The sequence below is a fragment of the Eurypyga helias genome, unplaced genomic scaffold, assembly GCF_000690775.1.
Source record: "Eurypyga helias isolate BGI_N326 unplaced genomic scaffold, ASM69077v1 scaffold14506, whole genome shotgun sequence".
Taxonomy (NCBI): Eukaryota; Metazoa; Chordata; class Aves; order Eurypygiformes; family Eurypygidae; genus Eurypyga; species Eurypyga helias.
In genome coordinates this window covers 11,099-30,831 of record NW_010254776.1, presented here as the reverse complement: position 1 = coordinate 30,831, position 19,733 = coordinate 11,099, and the positions used below count along the sequence as shown (strand labels likewise).

The window sequence follows — 19,733 nt, the reverse complement described above, 5'->3', positions numbered from 1 at the left end:
GTGTCTAAATCCAGGCTACAAGGGTGCCACAGGCATCTCAAGGTCCATAGGCATTTTGCCTGAATCTGCAAATTCAGTTGATAGCTTAGGTGTTCACCAACACACACAGCCTTGCGGTTAGTAATGCTTAGTGTAAGAATCACACCTGAGGTTCTTCGTGGTTTGCGAATGGTTGGTTGGTTATGCTCTTCTTCAGTTGTGGTCAGCCTCTTAAGTTTTGAACTCTGGTCCCAGGTTCTGAATTATACAGGCTTTTCCTGGCATATTCGTGTGTAGATGGCACTGTTTCATATAAATAATAAGTAGCCCTTAACATCTTGGGGCTTTCTCATTTTCTTTTCCCCATCTCCAGATTGGTTCAATATCTGCTTTTCCCCCTGTCTAAAAAAGGGTCATGGGGTGAACACCTTCTCTCTAACATCTCTCTGTAAAACTTCACCACTGTGTTCTTTCCCGTTGTTTGGGAGCTGCTAACCTAGAAAACAAATTCCTAACATGAGAAGTTGAAGTAACCAGTGTACAATACAAAAATGAATACTAGGATAGCAAAAGTTGGGAGTGCACGTCAAATTCTGTTGCTGAAACAAATTTTAAAAACTGTGCTTATTTAAGCACATGTCTCTGCTTATATGAGACTGATTATATTTTGAAAACAATGTAAAGGTTATATTTTACTTGATTCAAATTTTAGCAAGAGAAATAGCAGTAGGTATTTGTATAGCTTTAGGAGTCTTTTAAGGACAGAGTTTGCTGAATTTGGTATACTGGGCAGCCTTAAGAAGAGCGAGCCTGCGGGAAATCTTTCTGCTGATTACAGCTACAGAATGGGAGGGTGTGGGAGAGAACTGAGCCAAACTGTCTCAGAGGTGCACAAGAGGCAGTGGGGACAGACTGGGACAAGGGAAGTTGCAACTTGGTAAAAGGGGGAAAAAACCCCACAACAAACAAATAAACAAAAAATCAAAATTACCATGAGGGTTTTCAACCACAAGAAGGAGTCCAGAGAGACTGGAATCTCCATCCTTGGAAATGTTCAAAATTCACCCAGACAAGGCCCCCAAGACACCCTGTTCTCACTACACTTGCTTTGCACTGGAGGTTTGACTGCATGACCTCTCTCTGAAAGGTCTCTTTGAACCTATGTGATTCTGTGCTGCTGTGATTTAATACTGGCTTTACATATTCTAAATAGTATTTTAAAATAAACTACAAAATCATGTAATACCTGTTGTACCAGTTGGTGTATCTTTATTTCTACTCACGAAAGTATCAGTGCGTTCTGTTTATATAATCCTGTCAACAGAAAACTGTGGTAGTCTGTCATACAATCCATCATCCTTTGTCATCCTTAGTTTTGCTCTTTCTTTCCAGCTTGCAAATGAATTTCCTCTGTGTTTTCTGTATTCTTTATTAACCATTTGTTGTCTTTTTATATTGATTTTGTTGCTTTTTGCACTCAACATCAGTGTCAAGTCCTGGTTTTGAATGGTCACAACTTGGAGGAACGTATAAAGTCAATTGCTTTAGGATGTCATTCTTAAGAAGAGAAAATGGCCTCCCAAAATGTGTCTAGCCACAATTATGGGAAAGCATTAGACTATAAGGGTTTTCCCTGTTTGGATCATGAAGCAGGAGAAGAGCACTCTAATAATATTGAAGTAGTTCACGGTAGCCCCAGCTGTAGGTCAGGACACTACTACTCTGGTTGCTCTCCAAGTACATAACAAAAAAGGTGGGCTTTGCCTCGAAGAGTGTACCAACTCTTCTGTGCCTGATGGACTGGAAGCTGAACTTGCCTGTAGGAGGGGCACAGCTGTTAGGTGGAGGAGCTTCATGTTCTGGTTTAGGGTAAATAAGTCCATCTCCATGAATGCTGTGATGTGAGTGTGATTGAATTGGATGGAGAAGAAAGATGCCAGACTGGAGAAAGGGGGCTTCTCATAAACTGGCCTTATTTCCCCTACTCTATTTTCTGTATTTCCCCTGTAGATTTATGTCAGCGTACTTGTTTTGGAGATTATGAAGCTGAAAGTCGTGTTTATTCTGGCTGGATGATGGACTTTTTTTTGCCACCATTTTCTTTTATGTAAAACCCTGTAGTGTGATGTACTGAGTATTCTATTATGGGAAGACCTATTTGAAATTTCACGTGGGTAAGGTTTGGTTTTTGCTCTTTTAGACATGATGTGAGCAAGCTCCTGCAGTCAGGTATACCTCTGTGTTGTGCCTTGGAGTTGGTACTCAGCTTCATTTCTCACGTGTTGTGGAAGTGTGAGGCCATTGCTCCATTTCCTTGACTCGCTTGAATTCAACATGCAATCTTGTCGCTAAAAGTAAACAGATAAAATAATCTCTGGGACAGTTCCAGTGACTTGTGACTTTCCATTCTTCCAATAAGAGTAGAGGGGAAGGAGGAGAATGGGGTTTATTTGAATGTTTGAGCTGTAAGTCGTTTAGATCATTGTTAAATTTGTTGCGTGGTGGGCAGAAAGGGAGTGTCCTAAGAGGTGGTTTGGTAGTAATACCGGCATAGTTTACTATGGAGCCATACTGTAAGCCAGCGTCAGTCATCCCCTCTTCGTATCAGGAGCCGGCTGTGCAAAAACCATTAAAGGAAGGGCTTTTTTTTAGCCAAATTTTATTGCAGTAGCAGATTCATTGATCATTAGATATTGCCAGTGGATGTAGATACCACCTTGGGTTTTTTTAAACTTTTTACCTTTACTGCTCTTTAAAAGAAAGAAAGAGAAAGAAAGATGTGCTGCACTACTACAGTGTTGCCCTTGGCAGGGTTTTTCATCTTGAAATGGCATATAAATGAATAAATGCTTCAGTTGTTTTTGCAGTTTTAAATCTTTTGCCATAAGTAGAAGTAATATTTTGCTCAAGAGTGTCACATAATTGCAAACTTAAACTGTCATCATTAAACATTATTTTGTTAAGATAGTGTGATGTATATTTGGGGTTATTATGCTTTCTAACTGGCTTTTAAACAGCCATGTTTATATATTTTCTTGGTTTATGTAGCATGTGCTCAAATGTATTGAGATAGGATCATGCCTTTGAGGTTTATTGTGTTATTTTGAGTTGGGACCATATCACTTCCTGACAGATGAAATGGATCTGCAGAATAATTATGGCCTCACTCTTAGTTAAACAAAAATTGTGGGTTTATTCTACACCTGCTACTGTTACCTTGAAGTCATCCTTTGTCTTACGTGGTCCTGGAAGCTTTCTGCTTGCAAGTTTCCAGAATAGAGTGGGATTATGCTGATCCATTTTCTTACATGCAGGCGTGAGGTTAAAAGGGGGGGAAAAGTGTGGCAGGTTCTGGAGGTGGGGGCAGACATGTGCGCTCTCCTGGGGTATCGGCCATTCTGGTCAGCAGTGTGCAGGAAGAGGCTCTGTGTGTGTGTTTGCTTCATTGCCTTCTGGTTATTAGCTTTTTTTTTTTTTTTTTAATGCCTTAAAGGACTAGTCAGGTAGTTCAGGCTCAGTATTTAGCCTGTTTTTATTCAAAAGGAGAAAACATTTTATAAACAAGCAAACAAAATCTCACTCACTGTCAGGTTTTACCGAAAAAATAAGACCAAACCCTTGTTTCTCCCCAGTACAGTGCCTTACCCACTGGTAAGACATACTGACCTTGGTGAGATTTTTTTAAACACAGACTGTCATAGGACAAAGAGTAGATTAACCAGTGTTTTGGGGTGTTGGGTTGTGGGTTGTTTTTTTCCTGAGAGTGGGCTGGGGCGTGGTGGTGAATGCAGTTCAGGCCAGTAGGAATTTGTGAACCACCGTACTAGTCCAGGGCAGAAGGGCACGCAGAGCGGGAAGGCAGCGTGCGTGATGAGGTGGGGGGCATCTCTGGTGATGTCTCAGTCGGCCTCTGCAGGCAGAGGGCTGGGGACCACTTACCCTCCCACAAGGGGCTACGGATCCTCTCCATTTCCCCAAACTGGGATCAGTGGAAGCCATACATTGCAGGTTTGTCCCTGAACTGGTGGCAGTGGTTTGAACTGGCCCTTCGCAAGCGTGAGATGACAATGAGCGTGTTCTTGCACAGACATCTGTTTCTAGTGTTGAGTCAGTGCAAGGTAGGACAGATAAAACGTTACCCCATTTGAAACAGTCTTTGAAAATGTGAACAAAATGTGAAACTAATTAATCTGTTTTCATGTCCAAGCTGTATGACTGTCATGAAAACAGAACAAATTGTATTGTGGCAAAATGCATCCAACTATTAAAATGATTTTGGTACAATGAGAATGAAGTCTTGTTTTTGAATTTGATGTGAGCTGCTGAAGTTCTTTAACAGTGTAATAAGCAGCACGTTAATTAACATCATCAAGCTGTTTTGGGGTGTAACAGTGTGCAAAAATACTGTTGTTGCAAGTTAGGAGTCGTGTTACATGCATATACTGAATTCATTAGTAAGAATTATAGACAATCCTCGTTGAGTATGAATTTGTTTTCTACCTCAACACAATTATTCTTCCTAATAAAATCTTCACTCTTAAATTACTAGGAACTGGCACAGAATTAGCAGTTTATTGTATCGTAGTTTAGTCTCAAATCCTGTAGAATTTAATTTAAACTTTAAGAATATACGGGGCCTTGCAAGCAACATATTGCTGCCCAGGGCTTAAAGTTGTAATGAAAATCGTTTGTCCTTCTGTCCTTTTAACTTGTGTCTGTAATCATCCATCACTAGATGAGTGGTTGCACTTAGTATTTGTTGTCTTACAAACCACAGGAAATCTGGGAAAGAACAAGCTTGTATGTTAATCTGACATCTGCTGCCAGGCTTATAGGAAAGCATTCGTTGTGGAAGTTGGCTATTACAGTTATATGAGAACTCATAATCAAATTTAATGCTCAGAAGAGGTTGTTGCCTGCCATCATCAGCAGTGGCTGACACCCCTACTCGTGGACCATAAATCCTTCAAGACTTCCGTCATCTCCACAACAGAGGTGCCTAGTGCTCCGTGTATATTCATGCTGTCTTGAAATGCTGGGCTTGTTTTTAGCTTAGAAGCAATTATTTACTTTCCGGGGTGAAGAGGTACAGAGTAGAAGTGACTCTTTTAAACCATTCAGCCCCAAATTCATGGCATGAAGAACTTTTGCTTCTGAGGTGTTCTTGTTGGTTGGCTTTTAGAAATCAGGGCTGCTTGTCTGTAGTGAGCAGGCGTGTGCCTAGCAAGCACCTGGGTGAAAATTCTCATGCAGTTCTACGTACTTACGGCTTTTCCAGCCTCCTTCATGCGGGACCTGAAATCAGATATGAGGAGAAACAGCAGTACGGCTTCTTATGAAGGCATCTGTTTTGGGGTGCTAAATCTTTTGCTGCCAACCTACTTCAGAGAAATCAGGTAGTTAGCAAAAGGCAGAGTGCAGTCTTGACTTTTTGCATCTGTAGCAAACCTCGGCTGGACTTGGGGGGAGCAGGCTTTCAGCAGCTGACTTCCAAACTCGCGCACCATGACTTAAATCCTGGCTTCTAGACAAGCCACCAGTGACCTCTGAAAGGCAGTTGTCACCTTACCTTGTGGGAACACTGAAGTGACATAAAAACTGTTGAAATACTTAAGAACCATACTGATCTTGTGCATAAAACTGATTTATCCTTTTTGAGCCTTTCTTAAACTCAGTGTTTTCAGGAAGGGCAAATGAGGTTTGAACCTGTGTAGGTTCAGTGGACACATGACTGATTGAAGTCTTGATTTTATAAAGTCTTATTTCATAATCATGCTGCTGGTCTAATAGCAAATAAGTGTTAAGCATATATCTATCTATGTGTGGGGCAGAGGTTACTTACTCACCTCAGGAGTTCAGTGAAACCGTGACGCCTGTTGTGCGACATCCATTCCCAGTAGTGGGAATAGCTGATTACTGTCCGTTTGGGGAATGCTCTGTTTGCTCAGCATTGCTTAAATCATTCCAGGGAATGTGTCAAACCTTTCTCTTTTTTCCCCTCGGTGATTTATGTCTGTATTTATAAGATTATAATAGGTGCTAGCTTGTCAGACTCGGGAGAATGATCTTCCAGAGCCAAGTAGTGAGCAGGATTGGAGTCAGGCAGAAAAGCCAGGGTAGTTGTCAGTAAACTCACACCTGAGCACGACCACAAAATCAAGGGCATAGCGCGGAGCAGCACTCGCAGCAGTGCAGGCATATTTTCACCGAAGGCACGTTAACCCAACCCAAAAGCCTGCGTTCGGATTTTGAGAAGGCTTCCTCGGCCCCGTTACTTTAAAGCGAGCGTTCACCAACATGGTGACCAGTTCAGCCAAACCAAAACCAACCCCAGTCGTCGAGGTCTGAAGCCTTTAAAGTTAGCGTGTGCAATTACCCCTTACACATAGCCGTCTTCCTAGTAACTTGGATTTGTTAAGTGGTACTGCTGGGAAAGGAGAAGTATTTTATCTTGCAGAGTGGTACTGCTGTTATGTACCAGATGTAGCGAGCTTTGTTTATGCGCCTGTGTTGCAGTCTTCCAAAGGGCTGTCAGTGAAAGTATTCGTTTCCCTCCGTGTTGTCTTAGCAGTCATATGGCACCTTCAGTTTACATTTCCCTTGGTGGAGTTAAACATTTTCCCAGTCTCCGTGTACTTTTGCTGTGTTCACCTATTACTGGTTTTCTGCCGAAAGTAGCAGGCTTTTCCGTTTGCAGCTTGAAGGAGGAATTTTGAAGGTCGGCTTTCTTCTCCCGAGAAACCAGCAAGTGCACCTCTTTGGGCATCTGCTGCCAATGGGGGTCCGACGGTATCTGGCCCCGATAGTCAGGGGAGATGGGTCAGAGCACACTGCTAACCTGTCTGGCAGGAATGTTTGTGACATCCTGTACCCTGTTGGTTTGCAATTTCTATCCTCATGTTTTTGTATCATGCCAAACCTAGGAGGCATATTGCTGCTCTTGTGCTTCTAAGATGAGCAGTGCAGAAGGGCCTGAGTCCTGATGAGTGCTTTCATGTACTAAAGTGAATTTAGCTTACACCGTATCGTAAAGAAACTCTGGCAATAAGAGCCTCCCTTCCGCTAAATTGGAAAGAGAAAATTTAGTCTGGGCGGAAGAGGGAAATCCTATTTAGCGCCTTTCTTTTTAAGTGGTCAGTTACTTACATGCAGTCAGTTCGTAGATTCAGCAGGCAGTGTCCCACATCCGTAGCAGGAATCTCTACAAAGCATTCTAGTGCAAAAGGTGAGGATGCTGAATCATTTTTTCAAATTAAGAACTTCAGCATTTATAAGTAAATAATCCTGAAAGGAAACATTTTTCATCTCAACTACAAAAACTGTGTAAAAGCTACCATGGATGTAATATGTTGTGCTTAGAGAACAGTCTTTTTAGTGAGTTTAGAAATACAGTAAGAAACATGTGTTCAAAGGTATTTATCAAAGGTCTCAAATCAGTGGTTTGACTTTGATCCACAAAGTACTATTATTGTTGTTGTTATGACAGTGCTATTATTTAAAGTTTCTAAATTCTGATTTCTCTCAGTATTTAAATCACAGAGGTTAATTAAAGCAGTTCGTTATTTTGCGATTGCTTGGGAATATTAACCTCATGAAGCCGGCATTAAATCAGTGAAGTGATAGAATTGCATTTGCTTTATAAAATAACTCCATAAGAGCAAAGACAAAGCCATTTATAGTTCAGTGCCATTAATTGCTTGACATTTAGATGTTAGTGTAGGAGTCTATTAATTAACTTGATAGTAAAACTCTTGGAATGCAGGCTGATAAAAACTATTTTGTTTTAGGAGATTAGTGACCATAACTATTGTTGCTCCCTGTACCACTCTCCTTAATACTTAATGATGATTTTCTTTTACTGTTATTCGGAGAGCAAAATTAATATCCCAGAAATAATTTTATCTGTACCTTTGAAATTTAGCAGTAAGTTAAACAGAATAGTGAGTTTATCGAAAGATACCTGATCATGTAATAGTCATTTACTTTATGATCCATTAATCCGATGGCTGTTCACAGACTAAGTTGTCTACATGAATGTTTTAGAATGTAAATGCACAAATCCTGTTCCAAGAAAAATCTTCAAATGCAAATAGTATAGTACTATGAATTAAGTGGTAAAGTTATAAAGGCTGAAAAGTACTAATGAATCTGAGTGGTAGGGGGTTTTTTTGGTTTGTTTTCTGGGGTTTTTTTTTTTTGGTAGTTCTCAATGAGCAGTATATATTCCAAATTTCAGTGGTCTTGTAAATTACACCTCATGGCCAGTTTCAGTGTAGCAGCATTCTCTTTATGTCCTTTAAGTTAACACACATTATTTTCCTCAGAGGTAGGGAAAATAAGTTTGTTAATATTTCCTGGCATAAAATTTACCTCTATATGGGGTGGGTTTTTTTGTCTGCCTGTATTTTCTTTAATAATTGCAGATGTTCAGTGTTGATACATGTAGTTCTTCTGTATTTTGAATTGGGATTTGGTTGTTGAGACAGTGTATTATCTGAATATAGGTCAGCATATATTTTATATGTATTCGTTATCCTTTCCAGTATTTCCCTTTTACTGCATTTCTCTCCTGCTGTAGTAGGATTTAGAACAGATTTTGGAGCGTGTAGCTGAAATCTTCCAGGGTGTTTTACTTATTGCCATCAGATACGGACAACAAAGAATGAAATAGCAAATCAAAGTGAGTAAGATACCGCTTAAAAAACAAGTTTACCTTTACATGTTGACAAAACAGCTTTGTGTTTGTGTTGTGGGAAAGAGGAGAACAACTGTTGGTCTTGGTGAGCTGTCCTTCAATAAATCAAGTTCTGCAAGAGCACAGCCTTTCTCTTCATGTCTTCACTGTGCTTCTCCCTGACTGCAGAATGCCCGTCTTGGGTGTCTTCCACATGCATGTTTTTAGGTAGAAAATTAAATAACTAGGTATGTGTGGCGGTGTATGGGTGGCTGCCCACAGAATTCATGAAGACCCTGCTCCTTCACCCTCACAAAAAAGGAAAGGTTTATTGTTGCTTCACTGCCTAGCAATCCTTCACCAACTTTTAATGAGTCACTGTGTCTTAGTTGCTTTATGAAAGAGTAGTCAGTGGTGTGGGCTCAGAGTTTAGGTTCTCATCACTTCTTCTACTTGTTCACCACCCTCCTCTCTCCACTCCCAACACCAGCCCAGTTGGGAATACTTTCTTTTAAAAAAAATTAGGTTTGTGGTGATGGTAGTGGAGACTTTTCTACCTTAAAGATTAAAGAAATAATTTGTTGCTGTTGTCTTAAGCTGTTGTATTGTGCAGTCCATTGAATTGTTTCTGCCGGTGGGTGCTTCCTTTTGGAAATTCTTGTTCTCTTTCCACTCCTTGGACTAAGGTATTTTTACACGTGGTGGCTGGATTTAAAGATTGTTGCACAGATGCTCTGTATATTCACAGACTGCAGAGAGAGAGAGGATGGTAATGCAGCTAATTCTATACCTCCAGTAGTCCCAAATGTAACATGCTCACCCTCTCACATACTGAAAAATTAAGTTAACCAAAACAGTAGAGACCAGCTGAGAAAAACCTTCCTTACCACAATTATTACAGACTACTTTTCTTCTCTGAGCTTCAATTCCTTCTGTGATTCTGCTGTTGATAAAAGAGTAGGTAAAGCTCATTTCAGTAATTTCTTTTAATAGCGGAGTACTAGGGATTAAGTTAACAGGTGTCACCAGACTGTAGTGTAAATGTCATCTAAGATAATACATCTTTATTTTTGAAGGGAAGGAGAAGGAATCAAGCCCACGAAACAAACCTCACCATTCTGGTTGGTTTATTTTTTTTTTATGTGACCTCAGTGATGTTTTGGGTGTTGCTAGCAACTCTTCTGCACAGATTTGCAGGTTTCTGTGAGCCATTTGATGAAGTCCTGGCTTTTACCTCGAAGCACAGTTACAGACGTGCCCCTAAGAAAAGGCTGAAGACGTGTTTCCTGCTCTCGAGTGAGGAAGTCTCATCCTTGGGTGCCTAGCTCCGTTAGCCTAGAGGTAGCAGCTGCTCTCGGAGCAGCTTTTCCCTTTATTCTGTAAGCTGGCTCTAGGCTTCCAGCGCTGCTGTAAGCTGCGGGCAGTGCTCTGACCTGGTTTCTGCCAGCAAGCCGTATGCTCGGGAGAGCTTACTCGGCGGCGGCAGCAGGCAGGCTGGGGTAGGCTGCTGGCCTTGGGGGTGCAGAGCCCTCCCAGCCCCCTGCCTCAGCAGCAGCCCTATAGAAAGAAATGGCAGGTTTTAAATCCTGCCCTTCTCCTGCGTTTTGTCAGGTTTCGCTCGCTCTTCGGGGTGCAGAGCTGTTGCTCAGCTCAGCTTTGCGTCTCAGGGTTCAGCGCAGAGATGCGTTTCTCACCGAGTTTTAGGAAGGACCGGTGTGGCAGGGCAGGGTGCTGGATGGCACAAAATGCGTGTGTCACCACGTTAATGTGGTAGTCTGTCCCTAGTGACGGTAAGGAATAGGACATGTGAAAACTGCCAGGGCTTGCTTCCTTTTTCTTTTTTAAATATGGCCTAGTCAGTGAAGGATGGGCAGGGAGAGGAAGGAGAGGGTGTAGAAAATGAAAGCATGGTTGGGACTCCCCGTCCATGTCGGGTTTTCAGGAAAAGTCCAAAAAGCTCTTTAAGCATGGGAAAATTAATGGAAATAAAATGCCGGGTTTACTTCTTACTTCCAAGTTGTATTTGTCAGATTACCTCTTCAGGTTCTCTCTCATATTCTCATTCACACTTGTACTTCATGTCTGTAGAACAAAGAAACCACCTTATTTTTCCTGTAAATGAAGAACTGACAGCTGTTTATCAGGCTGCGCCATGTGCAACAGTCACATTTTAATACAAACATCAAACTTGACTATTTTTTTCATGTGGCATGTTACAAGTATGAAAGAAGAAAACTAGATGAAATGTCTTGTTTCTGGTTAAATCCACTATTGATATGCTCTGTGATCCGTGGAACGCAGTAGTGGTGGAAACAGAATAGCAAGATAAAGGTTTCCGAGAATGATTTCATCCTGGAGCTCTTCCTGCATCACTTGCTTAACGTGGTTCCCGGAGGCCATATTGAGAAGACACATGAAAATGGATGAGAGTGCTTAGGAAGAGAGACCCTCCTCTCTTAGTTGGCTCAGATTACCTGACCAGGTGAGTAGAAGATACGCTGTCCAAACAAACATTGTTCTCCCTGTAAGGTGTGGGGGGCTGTCTTTGTCCCTCTCTGCATTTGAAATGCTTAAAGTGTGTTCTGCAGGGGAAAACCTTCCATAGGCAGGTAGTCTTGAGTTTCTAATAATTTCCTGAGAGTTTTGATGGGCTGAGCCTCAATAATACATTTTCTTACCTAATTTAAGCATCCCAACTGCTGCCTGCTAGGCAAAGTATATTTTTTTTCCTCCCCCCTCCAGTGTCTTCAGACATCATTCTGTGGTAATTGGGATCCTGAAGGGAGAAAATGGTATTCCTGTTTAGACTTTTTTTAATTAGCTTAAAAAAAAAAAAGATCTAGGAAATAGTAAGTTTTAGAATGAAGTTGCAGGTATCTTGGAAGGGAGCATATTAATAACATTGAAGAAGATGCTGAGATCTCTTAAAGACAGTGACTGGTCTACACCTGAGGTATCCAAACTGTCAGGTTTTCCAAATTTCTTAAAGTACGTGGTAGGATTTTTCTCTGAGGAGTTGAGTGTGATTTCTGAATGAATTATCTCCTTTTGGAAAAGGAAAGGACTTTTTTGCTTTGGCACTTCTCTGAAGCTCTTGACTCCCTCTAGTACCTCTGTGGAAGATGGACGACTGAAATTAACTTGGTAAGGTAAAGAAGAATCTTCGTTTCTGAGGGTACAATCCTGCCCTGGCTTGACTGTAGGGAAGTGATAACTACCTGAAAGAAGGGCAGTTGCTGCTTGCCAGCCCCACTGAAGCAATAGTCAGCAAATAGCATCAGCATGTTGAGGTGGATGCCAGCCTGTTGCTTGCCATACTCCAGGACAACTGTTCTCCTTGTGTCCATTCAGGTTTCCGTGGTGGTAGGGGGTTGACTTGAAATGATTTACATATTCTGGTTATGAGCAGGGTTTACTCACTTCATCACATAAACACAGACTAGCGTGTTTAAGAGGATTACTAGACTGCACTGGTAATCCACCTCTGGTGTTCAGCACTCTCTTCTTTTTTTGTTGGCATAATAGGTGCTGGGACCTACAGAACGAATCTCCCCCCCGCCCCAATCAGCTGTGTCCTCTGTGTAGCAAAAGTCTTGCTTGCTGGTTTGTGCACTATGCTCTCCAGCTGAAAGACAGCAATTTCCTTTTCTTCAAGGCTTTAGGTGGTTTTGTTTGTTTGGGTTTTTTCCATTTCTGATTCATAAAACTAAATATATATGCATTTCTTCTTGACCCAGGATCTTCTGCAGGAGTTTGTCTGTGGCCTGCAGGACCTCTGCAGACCATCTGCCTAGGATTCAAGCAAATCTCTCTGTTCTTTTTGTCCTTAGTGGACTGTTCCCCACAGGGCAGCATTCTGTTGGCTGCTTCGATGAGACTGAGTGTTGCCTGTGCCTCTGGGCATAACACTTTGAGTGCAGCATTACCAACAGTATTCCTCTAACAGGTTGGCTGTCCTTTGTTGTCAGTTTTGTGCTGCCAGAGAGCATACAGCTTGGGAGGTGACATGTTGGTACTAGGGTTGGGCTAGAAGTTGGCTGTGTAGGGATATGTCACCATTCTGGTAGGAGTTTATTTTAATTGTAGCTTTTTACTGTAGAAGATGGAAAGAGGGGAAATGGGTTGATGTGTATTTGTCTACAGAGAACGAACATGTACTTGGTTAAGTGATAACAAGGAATGTCCTTCTGTACACCCCTAACATGTCACTTGCATTCTTTCTGTTCCATCATATACATTCAGATATGAGTAAAATGATCTTGTATTGTAGGGCTGCGTGCTCCTCTTGGCTGCTGTATTGGATCCTGACTTCCATTTTCAAGTGGTCTGGGGAAAAAACCAAACCCAAAAACATTTGCTTTCGATTTTGCTGTTGTCACATAGTTGTAGAATTCACTGCTCTCGCACTTGAAGTCTTCTAAAGATCAACCAACTGAATCAAGAACATGGGCTAAAATAGTTTTTAATGAGTTTCTCAAATTGAAGTCTAGTATATTATTTTCCATAAATGATTTTCCTTCTGTTTAACCATCATGGTATTTATCTTCCTGGGTGGTCATGTTATCCCTCTGAAATTTGTTGCAGTAGAAGTGGATGAAGCCTGAATGATGTTTCTCACCCAGCCCTTCTTTAAATGTGGTTTCCCCAAACGTTGATGTTTTTACTATGCTTTCGTTTTCCATTAAAAATGATTTAAAGTATTTAATAATTAGATCTTATCTTGTTCAGCAGATCTTACAACAAATGTGCATTTCAGCTACATGGTTTTGAGCATTATCAGCATATTTAGGTTAGCAGAGAACATGTAAATGTGGACAGACTTGTTTAAAACTAGGTCCAGCTAGAGAATGAAAGCATGACACTAATTAGCATTGTGCACCAGAAGGGAAAAGGTTGTCTCCATGGCCTACTCCAAAGTGGCCGCAGTTCAGTGCTGGAGTGGGCTCGTAGCTGGCTGCTGCTGAAGGAGGGAAGTCTCCTTCCTCTCTTTGCCTACCCAACCCTTCCGAAGGCCAGCTCTGTTCAGTAGTTACAGAATCATAAAAGCAATCATTACTTCTACACGTCTTTTAAATCCCTTCTGGGATGGTGACTCCACCACCTCCCTGGGCAGCCCATTCCAATGCCTGACAACCCTTTCCTTGAAGAAATTTTTCCCAATATCCAATCTAAACCTCCCCTGGTGCAACTTGAGGCCATTTCCTCTTGTCCTATCACTTGTTACTTGGGGGAAGAGACCAACACCCACCTTGGTACAACCTCCTTTCAGGTAGAGAGCGATAAGGTCTCCCCTGAGCCTCCTCTTCTCCAGGTCGAACAACCCCATTTCCCGCAGACGCTCCTCACAGGACTTGTGCTCCAGATCCTTCCCCAGCTCTGTAGCCCTTCTCTGGACATGCTCCAGCACCTCCATGTCTTTCTTGTAGTGAGGGGCCCAGAACTGAAGACAGGATTCAGGGTGCAGCCTCACCAGTGCCCAGTGCAGGGGCACAATCACTTCCCTGCTCCTGCTGGCCATACTGTTCCTGATACAAGCCAGGATGCTGGTGGCCTTCTTGTCCACCTGGGCATGCGGCCAGCACATATTCACCCAGCTGTTGACCAATGCACCCAGGTCCTTTTCCATTGGGCAGCTTCCCAACCACTCATCCCCAAGCATGTAGCGTTGCAGGGGGTTGTTGTGACCCAAGTGCAGGACCCAGCACTTGGCCTTGTTGAACTTCATACAGTTGCCCTTGGCCCATGGATCCGGCCTGTCCAGATCCCTCTGAAGAGCCTTCTCATGCTCCAGCAGGTCAACACTCCTGCCCAACTTGGTGTTGTCTGCAAACTTACTGAGGGTGCGCTTGATCCCCTCATCCAGGTCATTGATAAAGATATTCAAGAGAACTGTCCTCAGTACTAAGCCCAGCCATCCAGCCAGTTTTTAACCTGGTGTGCCTGCCCCAGCCATGAGCAGCTAGTTTCTCCAGGAGAATGCTGTGGGAAATTATAAAGCTGAGGGGGAAAGGGTTACTCCTCTGGCAAGTTTTAAGTTGCATCATTTCACAAAGCGGCCTAATAAAGACCACTAACACAAACTAACTAAAGGCTTTTGTGTTTAGCTGCAAGAGTTAGGGGAGACAGGAGCAAGGGGACTTGGACTTTGTTGCAGGCTGGTATATTGGCTCCCTTGGCCCTTTAAACATCTGTTAATGAAATCTCACACTAGAATTAGAGACTTTAAAGTTTGTAAGATGATTACAGTAACAGAGAATAAGAGGGAAGAAAACACCCTGCTTCTTCCTCCTTTAGTCCTCAGACTACACAAATCTTGAGTTGCATGTACCTCAGTCTGCAAAGCAAGCTAAAGGTGTATGTGAACAGGAGGTAAATAACTAGTCCTGGTTTCGTGGATGGTAACTAACTGATTGTTATTATTACCCAAATATAGTAACTGTATATGGATTGATTTCTGAACAGCTTACCCAATACATAGGTTTTAGGGTGTAGGCATAGTCCTGTGTTTTCATGTTTAACTGTTTCATAGTATAAAATTATTTTTACAACTCTTAAGAAGTGTAAACTTTAGCTATTTTGAGTATATGTTTGTGACTTGCAGATTGTCCCAGTGCTTTTTCTAAAATCTGATGGGGGAAAACCCTGCTTTTAGTTATTTTACAACTTTGTTGACAGTTTGTGCTATAACAGCTATGATATGATTGGGCTTGTGCCAAGTTGGGAAGTTCTGAGTGGAAACTTGTAGCCTTCTGTTTATAAAAGCCTCAATTTCTCTCTCTTACACACATGCTCTTCTACAGGAGGAAGGATTTTCTGTGATTCATAAAAAAAAATCACAGGCTTTGCTTTGAAAGCCAATGTCATTGATGGATAAAATACTGGAAGTGAAAAGAGAAAAAATCAGGGATCCCAGGAGAAGTTGGAGCCCCAATATCAATGCAGGACTCTTCAGCCACAACTGTAGTACAACACGTGGTAACATGTTCCTCTTCCCCTTACGTTCCCTCTGTTCAGTACCCAGTAAATCCATTGCTAGATGCTAGAATGAAAAATGACCTTTAAAAACTGAAAGTGAAAATTGCCAAATCTGTGCATTTCTTCAGTGAGAGACAATTTCCCCGAATAGTTCTGTCCTTAGTTCTTCCTTATCTCTGAAAATCTGTTGGATCTCTTGTTAATGTGCTGTAGGTTAACAAAATTTCCTAATGCAGAACTGAAGAAAGACAACAGGGATTTTCCCTCCTCTGTTTTTCAGTGAAAATGATACTAAGCACTGTTTTGGTTATGAAGCCAACCACATAGTGAGCTACACTATTATTTAATTGTCATTGTGTTTAGTATATAAATGGACTATTTTTATTGGACAATGCAAATGTATAAACACATGAAATTATAAACACAGCCCCATGCATATTTCATCTGGGAGATTCCCATGCCTGCAACTTACTGAGCACAAATGGGTTCTTCACTTCTCAAGAGCCGCTTTCCAAGTTTAGAGTGATCCAAGTATCTAAATGGCTTTACAGAGAATTTAAGAAAGAGCATGTGATCTCAGTCCGGTTTGGAGCGCACAAGTGTCTGCATCATAACAAACACTGATGTCTGCGGTATTTGTTTCCAAACCTCATGTAGAATTGAGCGAAGAGAGTTGATTTTTCCACAATCAGAAAGGAAACCACTATGGAAACGATGCATTTAAAAAGACAAACGGTGTCATGTCTGGGGCTTTTAATGTGCTGCTCAGTGTGTGTGGAAAGGCCTTTCCAGATGGTTTTCAAATACCCAGGTAAAAGCTAATTCCATTCAACATGCAGTATTTCTTGTGAGAAAGCATGTTGGCTCTTCCTACTCCCTCTCCAGTCCCCTTGGAAATTTCAGTAGGAAGTGAGGTTAAAAATCTTTCAGACATGTGGGAAAAACTGTGCTTGGGACTTTGTAAGGAATTAAGCTCTCTTGATTTTTCAAAATACAAAACATGTTTTGCTTCCCAGTGAAATCCTGTAGTGTCTGTTTGGAAAAAGTAACAGTTGTGTTTCTAGAAGGATGTCTCCTAAATTGAATATTCCGTTTATCCTTTTTCACCACTCTTGGTATTTCTGGATGGTGTGTTGCTGCTGTTGTTTTAACAAGTGGTTCTTATTTGGTATATTTTTTTTTAAGAATTTAGAAGAAGAGAGTAGAACGCTGAACTGGAAGCTGAAACCTGGAGTTGCTGGGTTTATTACAGCTGCCTACACGGTGACAGCCCCTAGCATGCGTGTCCCTGTGTGTGTGTGTGCCTGCGCGCGCGTTTTCAAATAAAAAGGAAAGCAGAGGTTTGCTCATTTGTTTGCCTATTGTGAAGCTGTCCTGCACCTTTCTACTCCTTTGTGCTGGGGTGAAGGCTGCTGAATGGAGGCCTTGTGCCATTTGTTGATTTTAAACCTCACTGTTAATCCACAGGAACCTGCTGGTGTGCGCAGCAGGAGAGCTGTGTGACAAGTGGAAATCTGGGCGGGGGGGAGCACGGGGGGTCACTGGGGATAATAATCATTCAGCCATCAGCCTTTGTCACCCTTAAGCCTAATTGTTACCCTCTGCTGGTAACCACATTGAAGTGCTGGCCTTTTAAGTGTTCCTTGATTTTACTTGGCACAGGCTTACGGCCGAGATCGGTTATTGCTGGGTTTACATCACATCAGGTTTGCTGGGGTTCGTTTTGTTAGCCCTGTTGAATTTTCTGCGCCCCTTAAAATAATTTGGGAGGGTCCAAAGCGATGGAAGGGGCTGCGTGGAAACGGTGCGATTGTAACAAATTTCCCTCTGTCAGGAGCAGGGCTAAAAACAGAGCCCAAAAGCTGTCCTGCCCTGCAAGCCAGCTGTCTCCCCGAGTCTGTGCGTGAGCAGTAGCTCCGCCGATACGGACCCTCGGCTGTCCGAACAGCCCTTTGTACGCAGTGGTGGGGTGGGACAGAGGACAGCTTCCCTGCCCCTTCGTGCCAGCAGCGCCTGCATGCTTCCAGGTACGTGTCAAAACTGAAGGTGTGAGGGTGGCTGGAGCAAATTAAACTGATACTAAACTCGGGAGGGGGAGAGGAGAATTTCAACCACTTAAAAGCAACAAAGAAAATCCTTGAAGGTGAGATATCTTTTCTAGCAGTCGGGAACTGGTTCTCCAACTTCCCCCACCGGTTACGCATGCTGAAGCCAGTATTGCGCTCTCTGTTTTCCTTGGAAGAAGTTAGTGTAGAAGCTGCTATAAAAAGGAAGCCTGAACCTAAGGATTTGCAATGGGCAAGTATCTTACACGTGTGAAGTTAAGCCTGTGTTGTGGGATGGGGGATGGCAGGGGGAGTTGCTCCCCTCGCCTCTGTGTGATGGGTGTTGTGTTAGGCCACTACCTAGGACTGCTTGGGCTTGCGTAGGGAGGAAATTCCCCAGGTTACTGATGGGGGGCTTTGGAGCTACTCTGGATCAAATACGCTTTTCTTCCGAACAGGTGGACAGAACGTGCTTCCAGCAGATGCAGGGAGTGTGCATTGTGTGCTAGGACCCGGTAGGCAGTGTCTGAAAGTTGTGCCAGTAGTAGCAGCGGTAAATCCAGGGTTGTTACGGGAACCTGATACACAGCGTGATTACAGTCTTACTTTCAAGTCACTCTTCCACCTGGCTCAGTACTTCATCAAAAGACTTGAGAACACATCTGACAGTAGGATGAATGTTTTGACCACTTTGTGCTTACTACTCTTTTACTGTAAAAGGGGGTGGTATATTTAGCAGGTTTGGTTTTGTGTGTGTTCCTGTGTTCTAGTGGTATGATTCCCTGCTGCTTGTCAGCACATCACTCTGCTCCTTGGATTTTTTTATAAACAGTGCAGGTCATACTGGTACCTGTGCGGGCTTGATCCATCATGAAGGTTTAACTAGTAAAAATTTCTGATAAAAACATCAGTACTCAGCTGTTGTATTTTCACACTTCTGTGATGCAGATGTAATTACTGAGTCAGGTTAATAATTCTGTTACAACTGTTGTTGCAGGACATGTCTCAGGAAGGCTATGGAACCAGATCTCAACCTCCTATGGCCCCAGGAAAGCCTAACCATGAAGACTTGAATCTAATCCAGCAAGAAAGACCATCGAGCTTACCAGTAAGAAATTAATGTTTGTTTCAGTATTTTAAAATGAAAGCACGTTACACAGGATTTCATTGCATCCAGGATGACTGGATGAGAGATATTGCAAGAAGAAACATTAAGAGGTTGATCACAAACCTTTTAAAAAAACATGGTGAGAACAGTCAGGTTTTGTGTATGAGCGGACTTAGCTTAGGCTTGTTCTGGTTCAAAATAGTACAGTTTGTGCACATGCATGTTTTGTACTTGTGCACGTGTGTATATGCATAGAGGAAACGGATTGGTGTCTTTAGCTTTAGGAATTCCATGCTTGCCCAAAACGATCTGGTGAGGAAGAGGCTTTTTTCTGCGCCCTTTTTGAAGGATTTCAGTAGTTTCTGGTTAAGGATACTGCCGCCAGGAGTTGCTTGATCCAAACCCAGAGCATCAGTAAGGAGTTTGACTTGTCAATTCTGCTACTGTCTATGGCTACATAATTGTAGAAGTGGGAATGATAGTGATACTTGGGCTGGGTCGATCTTTTGGTTAGGAGATTATTTTGGACTAACTTTTCTTAGTTTTTCTGAGCCCTAAGCATTCTGCTGTGGGGCAAAGAGCACAAATTAATGTACTTTGCAAAGATACTGCAGCTACTTGCATTTTTTGAAGGTTTTACTTCACTGTAATAGATAAAGTACTCCTTGGCCTTGTTTCTGTGTGCCCCCGTTGGTTTGGGCATTTTTCTTGTTTGGTGATAATAAACCAGCATGAATTTAAACCAACTAGAATATGCTCAGCTTACATGATGAAAACTGTTTATAAGCTGTGACCTCTGTTGTGGAATAATGTATTCTAAAAATACAGGTTATTTCCTGCAGCTCACTGGATATGTGTTCATTTCCAGGTAGCAGAGGGGTCTCTGAAGAGTTTATGTTATCAAGACACCAAATGTATTTGTGAAATCTGGCAGTATAAACATTGTATGTTT

At 42.2% G+C, this 19,733-nt stretch overlaps 1 protein-coding gene across 1 annotated transcript in view; it reads left to right on the top strand.

The window, feature by feature from the left end:
- The window catches only part of LOC104510768 (AT-rich interactive domain-containing protein 1B-like), a gene marked incomplete at its 3' end in the record, with an annotated part of 71,802 nt that extends 53,021 nt beyond the window's left edge, over positions 1-18,781 (top strand). The window contains exon 4 of the mRNA XM_010153126.1: positions 18,671-18,781. Within this exon, the coding sequence (XP_010151428.1) occupies positions 18,671-18,781 (111 nt within the window). The remainder of the gene's footprint in view (positions 1-18,670) is intronic.
- Positions 18,782-19,733: the final 952 nt, after the last annotated feature.